Source organism: Patella vulgata, chromosome 4, assembly GCF_932274485.2.
Source record: "Patella vulgata chromosome 4, xgPatVulg1.2, whole genome shotgun sequence".
Taxonomy (NCBI): Eukaryota; Metazoa; Mollusca; class Gastropoda; family Patellidae; genus Patella; species Patella vulgata.
This window is the reverse complement of record NC_065882.2, coordinates 67,530,664-67,543,735: the sequence shown is the minus strand read 5'-3', so window position 1 is coordinate 67,543,735 and position 13,072 is coordinate 67,530,664. Positions and strand designations below refer to the sequence as shown.

Here is a 13,072-nt window from a genome sequence, read left to right as displayed (position 1 = left end):
CTTTTTCTGATAGTCACGTGTGATGGAAACATTTTTCAAAATTAGAATAAAAACAATTCAGCATGGTAGGATCTAACAATATTTTTTAAAAAAAACTCTCATAGATACTAGGCTGTGATTGGTCAACAATGCAGACTCGGTCAATCTGGCGTGTCCTCAAATCGATTGGGTAGTTTTATTTCAGTTTACGGTTAATATTGTTATAATGCTTTAATACTGTTCATTTATTTACAGATTGTCGCATTAAAATCATTGGAAAACCACTTTATGAGGGACATTTGGGGCCTACTCACGGCAGTTGGATGAAAGATCCTTCCGCAACCACACCTGAAATGAAAGATAAAATATGGGTGACTCGTGGAAAATCAGGAGACAAACTGTATGAATATGCGAATGTAAATAATTTCAATGAAAAAGGGTATTCCCCAGAAGTATATAATCTTGGAAATATTCCCTTTTTTGGTACTGGTCATGTCGTATATCACGGATGTTTTTATTACCAGGCTAAAGGATGGAATAAAATTGTTCGGTATGACCTCAGTGTAAAAAGTGCCGTGGCTCTTGTGGATTTGAAAAATTCCGAATATAGGAAAAAGCACTTTCTGTATAGCACCGGAGAAAGTTACTATGATTTCGCGGTGGATGAAAATGGTCTGTGGGTAATTTTTGGTGTGGTGAGAGGAACAAAGAAACTTCGGGTTGCTAGACTGAATACCTTAACTTTGAGTGTCATGAAAAGCTGGGAGCTGGACATTGACCGTGGAACTTATGGCAATGGAATAATTATTTGTGGTATAGCATATTTCATGAAAAATACCAACCAGACATCTACCAACATAGACTATGCATTTGACATTTACGAGGAGAAAAGGGTTTCTCCATTTGAGATATTACGGTTTACAAATCCATACCAACTAAACGTGATGGTGTCCTATAACCCCAACGATAATAAGATATATGGATGGGATAATGGAAAACAAATAAGATATCCAATGCTTTTGGATTAAGATTAACTTAACAGAATCAGTGTATATATTGTATAAATATAAAGTACATGGTTATTTAACGTACACAACAATATGCACAAATAGGAAATGAAAAGAACTATTATAACATGTTATGCTTAATGATTTTTGGGACATGAAACAATTATAGACTACCTATAGCCTTCTTTTATACGCCAGACTCGCTTCTACGTCTCTCATTTTCTGACTTGAAGTCAGAATACATTCTCCCATGTAAGTCTCGTTATCCGCGGGCAAAAATGTCCGTCTAACGCAAATGTAATTGGACCTTTTCCATGTAACAGGCGAAAATCAGTCTAGTGCAAATGCAACCGGCGAAAACGCGTTCATGGAAAACGGGCTAAGTTTGAATTGCAAGGGGAGACAACTCTCCTCGGGCGATTGTGGAGAATAGTGTTACGACAAAAGGACAAGTCTGGTGTCATTTAGAGCAGGTTATCCAGCCTATCTGTTCACGTGATTTACCAATAACTTATAAATGCCCTTTGCAATATTATTACATATTAGTTGGCACAGCTTATTTAATGTATGAACATTTCATACCAATTTATGATGTTTTTAGAAAGTAAGGTTATCAAAATATTTACTGAAGTCAATTTTTAGCCTGCAGATTGTAAATAAATTAAACATAGGGCCTAGTTATTAATAGATGTAATAAAATATTTGCCAAATTTAGTGTTAGACCACGATTGTAAATAAATAAATTATAATTAAAATAGCATTTCAAATTATTAATAAAAATGATATAATTCAAGATAGCGTTTAAAAGATATCCAAATTATTGTATTAAAATGTGTATGTGAATTGTAAAAATTGCCTTATATCTAATATGTATATATCTGTAAAAAGAAGACCTTAGACTAATGTTTGTTTAATAAGGTAGATAAAATTGTAAAATTATAGCCGCGTTGCACCAGATTGTCAATAAACATTTTCCGTATTCAATTCATGGTTCTAAAATGGCTTGTTTATATAGTAATTTCGACAATAATTACTACAAAAAACATGTTAAATACAACCCCGACGTCGATGTTCATTGATAGAAATAGATTGTCCGCCAGTTGTTGAAAGATATGACTAATACAATAAACATGGCGCCGTGAAATCAATAAATTGAGAATATTCATTTTTATGGTGTATTGTCTTATTCTATAGTTGCCCTTTTTTTCTGGAATATTGCAACATTAAGTTGCATGTACGGTTCATATTTAGTATTACGAATTTCAGAACAATTATTTTCGTTCGAACTCTATAACCTATATTTTGGTATAGACAAAGCAAACATAAATGTCTATTTACTTACATCATTGCTTATGATGGTTGTTGGTCAATTACCGTTACATGCTTTCATAATAATACTTGAACCAATTTGATCGAAATTTCAGTTAGAGTACAACAATGTTTGATTGATAAAATGCCATCAAGGACATAGCAACACTTGTATTGTTTTTCTTCGGGGACACTTATTAAACTTTTGTTTCTATTTACTAGGGAGGTGGGAGTGGAGTCGATTTGAAGGCAAAAAATATTGGATTGCTCTTCTCAAAAGGTTTTAGTCTAACAAACATTCTTTCTGTTTTGAAATTTTCATGAGACTCGATCAGTGGGTATTATTTTATCGAGCCCCCCCCCCCCAAATAAACCCAAACAAAACAAACAAAAACAAACTAGAACTTAAATTGCACTGCCTAACTTATTATAATCTGTGCTATGTAGATAGACTAGTTCTTTATGTACGTACAAAGATTGATAGTATAAATATGTATAAAAAATGAATGTAACTTTGTGTAAAAGCTAATCGTAAATTACATATAAGGTGATAGAAAGCTGTAGTCTAAAAAGCCTGTTTAATAATAAAAAAAGAACTTTCGTATTTATAAATTGTCTATTATTTCATTTCGTGTGTGGCAATTGTGTGCGCATTCTGTAAGGGTGCTTTTAAAAGACAGAAGACTTGTAAGCCTTTTTGTAGGGCTTAAATTTAATATGGAAGAAATGATTATAAAAGAGATAGCCCATCGTTTTTAATGCAGGACGGAGGGTCTGGGAAAGATCAGTGTCTAGTCATTCGGATTGGACTAAAAACCGAGGTAGGTGCACAGTTGAAATTCAAAAAAATGAGTAGGCCGTAGCACCGCTGTCGGACAAATTCCCACTCACCTCACACTACATGGGGTATGCCCGTCTTCATTCGACCGGCTGTTGCAGAAACGTAGGACGTTAAAGCCCATTTCATTCTACCATCAGAAAACTACGACGTTAAAGCCCATTTCATTTCACCTCTACCACAAGTCCAAACCTCCACAAATTGTTTTTAATAATAATAATATATTTATTTCGTACTAAATTGAGTACACAATACACAAATACTTACAAAACTATGAGAAAAGTAATAAATATACAAAAAATATACATTCTCATAGTTAAATGTCTAATATGTGGACAAGTGATGAATAATTTCATTTAAATTGTTTTTATCCGTTTTACAAAACGTTTGATCCCTTAATAAAATCATATCATTTATTGCACTTACAGTTTGCATAGTAACATCATCAACATTATCGATTGATGTTAGTTTCTGTAGTATAGTATGGACACACAATTTACCTATGTCGTACTTATTGATATTATATCTATATGAAATTAAATTCAAGTTATTACATGCAGACGACAAACTACCATTTAAAGCTAACTGACCACATATAAAAGTAGCCTGATTCTTGCTACAAAGTACTGTGTGAATAAATTTAACAAAACGTTTCAATAACTGAACTTTTATAGGATAATCCGAACATATCAGATTTAATAAGTTACTGTGGGCATGTTGAGGTAAATTCCATAATCGTCGAATGCACTTTCTCCATGAACAATACAGCTTACCAATTGACTTATGCGAATAGTCTAACAATTGGGATCCATACAGAGGCATGCAATAAGTTTTGAACAATTTGTATTTAAGAGAAGAGTAGGCATATCGAAATTCACTTAAAGTTATATTGACCCGTGATAAAAAATTATTGATACATCTATTGACTTGAGATTCTTTTGTATCGTGATCAAGTAAATTACCTAGGTGAATTTCAGATTTGACTAATTCTATATATTTTCCATTGAACAATATTCTGTCAATATTTATATCGTCATTCCTGGTTCTATCGTGATTCAGAAAAACAAGTTTACTCTTTTCTGGGTTGAAGTTTACATCATACTCTTGAGCATAATCATTGGCTATTTGCAAGAGTTTTGTCAGGGCATGACGAGATGGCGTAACAAGCGTCACATCATCTGCATAAGCCAGAGCTCCAGTATAAACGTGACCGACATGACAACCAAATTTGCTGTTTCTTAATCGAGACAACAATTCATCAAAATATATACTAAATAAAATTGGGGAAAGAACTCCACCCTGCTTAACACCATTTGAGACACAAAAAGGCTGTGTTGTACATTGAGCCCAACGGATTTGAACATTTTGAGTGGTATATAAATTTAACAATAAGCGAGCAATTAACGGGCATATACCTCTTTCGACAAGTAACTTAAAGAGCTTGATAAAATTTAAACGGTCAAAGGCCCGACTTGCGTCCAAATAACAGACAAAAACATCTGATTTCTTATTGTGATAATACCTTATAACCTAATTTAAAACAAATGAACAATGTATAGTAGAATGCTTAGGTTTGAATCCATAATCACAAGTATTAACATGCAAATTAACAACTAGTTTTATTTTAAATATTATTTTAACGTGGACCAATGAAAATTCAAGTTTACAGTAATGATGACAAACCATATGTAAATTAATAGCTAATTCAATTTGAAATCAATAATTAACAACAAAATCAAAATATTTTTCTACGTGGACTGATGAATATTCAAGTATAGATGTAATTTTGCGTGGCATTATGATTAAACTGCCGCATACAAATGCTTGTAAACAAGTATTCGTAAAAGTTTGTGTGATGACAAAGAAGGTGCAGAACCCCACTCGTGGTTAAGGCCAAAATGAAAAGTTTGGGGACAGCTTGGAATCAAAACTTTTGTTTGCAAGAATTTGACAAGAGAACAGTTAGAATATACAGGTCACAATTCTATGGAATACAATTACTGCTTAATATTGAGCGACTTTTCGATTAGGCTTCTCTAGTCTTTATCAAGCAATGATAAAATACACAATATAACTAGATAATATATACATGTACACAACAGTACTTGATTAATTCTGAGACTGCTGACCAACCAGAGACACCCTTCTAACTACCTTGAAGGATACTTTACTTATTTGACGTAATGTAATTATGAAAGTGATCAAGGTAGATGAAGGTAATACTAAAATTAACAATATTCAATATGATACAAACCACTTTACCTGAAAAAAAACCCAAATTGATTAATGGATAACTTGTGAAGTATTGACAATGATATGATCAGGTTTTGATAATCACACCACACTGAAAGAGATGAAATTTAATTAATATTATCAGTGAAAAAATGTTGATACAGATATGCAGCGGCAGCGTCATTTCACTTTAATACAAAAACCATTAGAACAATGACTCCACAAAACCTCAATGGTCCCCTGAAGGCCAAGTAATTAAATCAGCGAGTTCAGACTGAAATCATATCACCCATTTAATAAAAAGGAATGGGATCTTCCATTCAAGAAACATTATGAGAAATTAGATAAAGAGCTGACACTTCTCACTATAGTAGTTAAAAACTAGATAATGCAAAGAGAATTTGCTGAAAATTTCAGTCAAATTGGTTTATTTAAACAATATTTTATTCATTTAAATTTACAAAATTTATATAATAAATATAGGATACGATAACAAGCTTTATCAGCTGTTTTATGGTTTTTTCGAAACCAGTAAAGTTAATGATGATGCATTTTGGGGGGATTCACTATAATTCAGGGGCAAGTTTCTATCCACTGCTAAAGACCTCTACGTGGTGTGATAATTTCCTAATTTCTACTTTTCGAGTTGCATTTTGGCTTGGTATGCGTGTTGGCGCCTTCTTACTGACTTCAATAAATACAAAAATATGACTAAGTCGAAAGTCGACAAGACGGTATACAAGCCAAAATGCAAGTCTAAAATAAGAAATTAGGAAAAATTGAGGGGCGCTATTATGACTGTGTGTTATGTCTTAATTTGCTATTTTTGAGTTGATTTTGGCTTGTATAGCGTGTTGTCGTCTCACATTTTGTCGTAACTTCTACTTTCGACGTTCGTGTTTTGAAGAGGCGAAAAGTAGAAATTATGAATGGTAGTTATAGGCTTCTATACTGACGTGATGTTATTAGACATATTACACAGACAATTGAATTGTACACCTAGATTCCGTACAGACTTAGCGTTCGCTTCAACTACAGTGTCACCAGTTTTCAAATAATCGCTTTTTGTTTTACCGACATGGTATTTGCATCCAATTTTAACTAATTCGGTCTTGTTATCATTTAACTTTAGCTTATTTGACGTCATCTAGTATCGAATTTCTGACAAAAACTTTTCCAGTTTATCAATTTCGTCTTGATTCTTGGAATGCTTGATGCCTATGTAAAGCTGGGTGTCGTCCGCATACAGTTGTTACTTCTGGTTATTGTAGCGTATGACAGTACCAAGGGATGATGTATAGGCCGTGAATAGCAGGAGGGCTAAGACCGAACCTTGTGGTACCCCATACTTTACGGAACTTTACCCCCCCCCCCACAACTACCACAGTTTGGAAATGTAAACCAAGATAGAGCTGTTTCTGTGATGCCAAATTCTACAGGAAGTCGTCTTAACACACTTTGACGCTCAAGGGCGTCGAATGCTGCACTAAAATCCAATAAAACAAGAAATACAGTTTTATTGGCGTCCTTTTCCTTAAAGATATCATTTTGTACCCTCATTCAGACTGTCTCAAAACCTAGTTCTGGAAAAATTCGGAGAAATTGTCTGTAAGTCCTACGAGGTTATTAGTATCTGGTAATATGTTTCTGGATTTAGACTTAGTTAGACTGCTGATAATCTGGTAAATCTGTTTAGGATTATTTGATGCGTCTTGCAGTTTGTTGAGGATATAAGTTTGTTTAGCTTCTTTAATACATTTGGTAGTTCAAAATTTCGCATTTGGAATTTGTAATTTCGAATCTAGTAATTTGTAATTTCGAATCTAGTAATTTGTAATTTCGAATCTAGTAATTTGGAATTTCGAATCTAGTAATTTGGAATTTCGAATCTAGTAATTTGGAATTTCGAATCTAGTAATTTGGAATTTCGAATCTAGTAATTTGGAACGGTCGTTTATCCGGCCCATGCAGGCATCAGATAGGTAAACTAGCACTAATTAGTTGTGTAAAATTATAGGTCAAATCCGCCGCGTCGGCGACACTTATCTTCTCTGCAGCAGTCATGATGATTGTAATGTCACGTGATTATGTCGAATTTGCAATTTGGAATTTCGAATCTAGTAATTTAGAACGGGTGTTTATCCGGCCCAGGCATCAGATAGGTAAACTAGCACTAGTTGTGTAAAATTACAATTTATTTAAATTCTAATTTGTTTAATTGAGGGGGATGCCAATGTGCTATTTTATTGGTAAGACATGAATTTAGAATTTAGAATTTCGCATTTGGAATTTGGAATGAGCCTCTTGGGTTTTCGTAATTTTCAAATAGTCCGTAATTGTTTATGCCCTTCTTTAATTCAATAATATAAATTTTCTTCAGGTTTTGGTTTGTAATAGTTTTGGTGGGGTTTGGTGGTTTCTCTATTGCACGTGTAGTGATCAGATAATAATTGATTTGTGACATTAAGACGGCTTAGCCTTTCATCGTCTTCTTTGGCTATTATTATAGAAGGATGTGGCCACTCTTGTGGTGGGATCAGAAACATGTTGTCTAAGTCTGAATGATTTTAACACTTCATCGAACCGTTTTGTGATTGTGTCATCAGATTTTTTAAGATGAATGTTGAGATCACCAAATATGAAAATGTCTTAACTGCTGTTAACTTCATGGAGACGATCACTGAACTCGTTTAAGAAATCAGTTTGCACTGAAGAAGGTGGTCTGTAGAGACATGCAATTAGTGTGGTTGTATTTTTGCACGATTAAGACACGCATATGTGTTCATAAGTCCTAAACTTGGATGATTTGACTTGTTTAACTCCTATTGATTGCTAACATATGATGGCAACACTTCCGCCTGTTCTGTTCTGTTCTCACGATTTTCCTATACTATGTTGTAAATGTTGGGTACAAGATTGTTTAGCACGATTGAGTCTGTTGATTCTGTTGCTTTGTGATGGTTCTATCGTCTTTGGGATATTTAAGGGCGTTCCTTTCTTGGTGGGAGACATTACTCGTTTGGTGTTTGCCTTTGTTAGTATTCTGGTTATTTGGTGCCTTAGGGAATCGACTTTACCACCGTGAGTGAGTTGACGTTGTCCTTTCTCGATGTTGGTAATATAGGTGTCATGGTTGAGGGACATTGTGGTCGGTGCAAGCTTCAATCCCTTTGACAGAATGGTGAATTGGGCATCGGTTAAGTCCCAATTATTAGTCTGAGTGAGACTCTAGAGTAAGAAGAGCTTCTTAAATCGCCTTTTGAGAGAAGCTAATATTTCATATGATGTACGCTGGTAAATCTACAAAAGATAAACAAAATAATGGTTCAGTTGTTTCCATGATCCCAAATCGTTCAGATAGTTCCACCGTGGTTCCCCCTTGCCAGTGGTACAGGACAACGTGTAGTCTTTTGGATAGGACGAAAACCGAGTTCCCTCATAGCACACTGTATGGCGTATGTCCGCCGTCTTTAGTCCAGTCGGGACAGAGCTGTAGGGCGTTAAAGCCCATTTCATTTCATTCAGGCAGATATCAATCTAATTAAAACACAGATCCTATTTCGTTTCGTTTTTTATAGTTCAAAATTTTGTTTTACTTGTCTTCACAACACTAGGATCTGGAAGAGTTGTTATATAACAGGTGTTCTAGTTGAGAGGAATTAGCCAATGAAACCGTCTGTTACGGCGAGTTCTTGGCGTGATCTGCACAGAACTGTGGGTACACCCCTAGAAACGTCAACGCTGATTGATTAATCAATGTCTGACGACATATAGTCAAAAGCCGATCGTATGCCTCCTGACGCGACCTCCCAGTGCAACTTGTCAGATCTTCATGTGTTCACACGTTGTCCAAGCTGTTAACACGTAAACTTTAATTTGTCCTAATTGTTGAAGACATTATTATATTAACATGTTATGTTGGTCCGTGAACTGACACACTCTGTACGACAGTAAATGGAAATATTGATGGTAATAGAACAAAGGAGTGGGTTTTATAGGCCACGTGCCCAATGAAATTCATTTGTGGGATGGTCGTTTTATAGGCCATTTAGTACTAACGTAATTGTTTTCTAGTGAATATTTCTTTTCAGAATTTGAAAAATACGTATTGAAAAACTTCAAAATGTAAAAGAGATGATCTCCTAGATCAAGTGCCAAAGTAGACAAAAGTGAATAAAAATTACATTTTATAATGTCACAAATCTGAGTTTTTGCGTTTTATGTCAAGAATCTATAAAGATTTGGGGAGCCGTGGTGGCTCAATGAGTAAGACCCTGGCTCGCTAACCTGGAGGTCCCACGTCGATCCCGGTGTTGACCGAGAAAATTCATCGGAAATTTCCGGCAGTGTTGGCAAGGGACAACGTATAGTCGTTCGGATGGGACGAAAAACCGAGGTCCATGCTTGGCAGTAGAAACCCCATTTTATTTCATAAATTGGTTTTCCCTCGAGGTTAATTAGTGTAATCTGAAAACTTATTTTTAAAGAAAGTTTTGATTTTTTTTCCGTGCGGATTCAATCTAGTCTCTAAAAGATGGTTTTGTAAATATTTGGACATAAATCAGAGAAATGGGTCTGTAAATTTTAATGTGCCCGTGTCACTGAGTTTGTGACGTTGTCGATCCTATTTTGGTTTGAAATTATAGCGCCGTTTACAGTACGCGATTTCATCCATTTTAAGTATGATATTACACAAAAATTAATCAATTGATCTCAAATAGACTGCCAGGCTACAAATAGTTGACTGTCACTAGATAAGAGAAAACGAGAAAAATAGAAAAAGTCCGTGCATTATCATGTTTTTGTTACGTATATAATGAATAAAAACAAGTGAATGTACGGACGATTTCTATTTTTCTCGTTTTCCCTTATCAATTACTTTTTTGGATTATCAGATTTCCTCTCACAGTCTCACATAACAACTTTTGGTCTTCGAAGGAATTGTTAGTAAGCAGAAATTCGCCCGTGTAACTGTTATCACTCTTCCCTTCAGTCAGTTATATAGAAAGATAACTCGTTGTGTTAAATTATATATGGAACACGTTTAACCAGTTCTATCACATATGTGATAATGATTGACACCAACAGTTTTCTTTAAAGCGAGATCAAACCTTCTATTGAAGGTGCGAGATCCGGCAATAACTGTGATTAACAATGTTGCTTTGCTTAAAGAACAGTTATATCTTTGATTAAACTGGCCACGGGGCCAGAATAATATCTCACTCCTAGACGATTGCGGAAGTTTTTCAGAGGCAGTCTGGCCTATTGAAAAACTTGTGGATCACCCTTGTAAGCCACAGCAAGTCCGGTGACTATTGCCATCATTTAGATGACAATAGTTAAAGTAACAACCTTTTATCTCATACCCAACACAAACAAAAAAAAACGTCTTAGTAATTGGTTTCTCTTTGAGTTTAATATAAAGATAATAAAACAATTAAAGACAATAATTTAAATTATTTTACAAGATACACAACTAACAAACTAAACCCAAGTTAAGCTGGTCTTGAACGAAACAACTATCCGTAAACTTGCTTAATTTTGTTATCTGAACGCAAAGAAAGTTAATTTAAGAGCTCTATGTCGGTTCCTGTCTTGGAGGTGGGTCTAAGCTGGTTTACCGAGGTCGTTTGAAAGAGTCGTGATACGCATTTCATCTCGATGGTTTCGACCAGGGAATACGCCTGTTTATTCTCTGACCAACGCTGTCATCATCATAACCTGGTTTCGCTTTCATGTGAGTGTTACACAACTGTCGTAAAAATTAAATGAAATGAAATGGGGCTTAACGTCCTACTGTTCTGCTCCGAACTGGGTTAATGAAGACGGGCATACGCCATACAGTGTGCTATGAGGGACAATTCGCCTGGACAGCGTCACTACGGCCTACTCTTATATCGAATTCCAACTGTCAAGGGATCTTTTAGGCGCACGCCAATGTGTACACGGGACCTCGGTTTTTGTCCCATACGAACGACTAGACAGCTGTCCATGTCAGGCCCTGACAAGGGGGAACCACGCCGGAAAATCTGGATGAACTTTCTCGGCCAATGCAAGGATCGAACACCCGACCTCCAGGCTAGCGAGCCAGCGTTTTATCGACTTAGCCACAGTCACCCTTCCCCCTCCCTCAAATAAGAAGTGATATCAGGGAGTCTGGAGTAGGTAATCATACGATGCCCCATGTTCGTGTTCCTAAATACAATAGTTTCAATAAATGCCAGCATTTGACGCTAAGTCGAGTCTGAAATAAAGAAAAAATATCGTTATAACCTAAAATAGGAAGATTCTCTTAGGTGCTATCACACCTGAAGTTATCCATAACAGAATCGCTAATATAGGTAAAATCTAGACTGACGAATCAGATAATGCCGACATATGTTTATCACACCTATTGTCTTTAAAAATATGAGATTCCTCAAGAAGTACGGTATATTGAAGTTGATAGTTAAGTAATTATCTTTCTGAAACAGGTAAGTTGAACGATAACATTTAGGTGGATTTTTTTCGCCATAGATATTTTAAATTGTGTCAGGCTACCCTATGATTTTAAATGACAAGAATACTTTATATTTCATTTTCAGGTGTTAAGTTGTTACAATGGAAAATATAAAGATACCATCAACATTGCGACCCGACTCAGGATACAGTTCTCGCTGTGATAATACTGATTTCAGCTTCACTGGAATATACGAGCGTCTTCAATACAAATCCGTAGGAAACTCCAAATGTCCAACATATCAACAGCTTACATCTACGGCATCTCAGAAACGGGCGGCAATATTTAGATCCAACCCAGGATTTACAATCCCCACTTCCCCCGTACTATGCGAAAATCCCTTTCTCGGCCGATCTACAGAGGAATCTTTCATACTAAGAAATCAGTTGTCGGTGCTCTCCTATTTAACTGTTTCAGATGTCAATGCAAGTTTTCTGGATATCTCCGATAACTTAAAAAGTCAGCCATTAAAGTCAGTATATAAAAGGAGTTACTCGCCCATACCCGTTCACGACTTGGAGACTCATCCCGAAGAAATCTTAACCAACCTGGAAACCAATGATGAAAAAGGGGTAACCGAGAATATAGTGGAGATCGATGACCAATGCAAAGATGACTTAAATGATCTACAAAATGGCGATGTCGAAATTACGATCAATCATGTACATAAAACGAACTTATTAAATGTAACTTTACATCGTGCTAAGATCATGCCTTATATAAACACTGGTTGCAAGGAAGTATTTGTTAAAATATACTTGACGCCAATTAAGACTCAGAAAAAAAGCAGTAAACATATAAAAATAAGCTCAGGCACATGCTGGAATGAGACATTTGTTTTTAAAAAGTTGACTATGGGACAATTAGAGACGCTCGGTATTAAACTAAAGTTTTATAGTAAGAGTGGTCCTATTAAAAAGGCAGTTAAAATAGGAGAGGCGTATATTCAGCTTAATGATGTTAACCAGAAGAACTTTGAGAAGAACATCCTAGCCTTTAAACCTATGGAGAGAGAGACGGAGATAGAGAAATGGGGTTTAAAATCCACTCGACAAAAACTCGATCATTTTGGGACTAATATAAGGTTCAATTTCATTGCAATAAATCGCTTACGCGTAGGGGTCTTTAGCAGTGGGAGGAAACCGGAGGAGCCGGAGAAAATCCACGAGGCTGGACACACGACCCTACTCCTTAAGAGGAATCGAAGCC

At 35.6% G+C, this 13,072-nt stretch overlaps 1 protein-coding gene across 6 annotated transcripts in view; it reads left to right on the top strand.

Moving 5' to 3' along the window:
• Positions 1-2,898, top strand: part of LOC126818283 (collagen alpha chain) — a 63,228-nt gene extending 60,330 nt beyond the window's left edge. For 4 of the 6 annotated variants that reach the window (XM_050545606.2, XM_050545607.2, XM_050545605.2 and 1 more), the window contains one exon: positions 235-2,898. In XM_050545606.2, the coding sequence (XP_050401563.1) occupies positions 235-1,007 (773 nt within the window). In that variant the 3' untranslated portion in view covers positions 1,008-2,898. The remainder of the gene's footprint in view (positions 1-234) is intronic. The other 2 variants (XM_050545608.2, XM_050545609.2) reach the window with 1 other exon arrangement.
• The last annotated feature ends 10,174 nt before the right edge of the window (positions 2,899-13,072 follow it).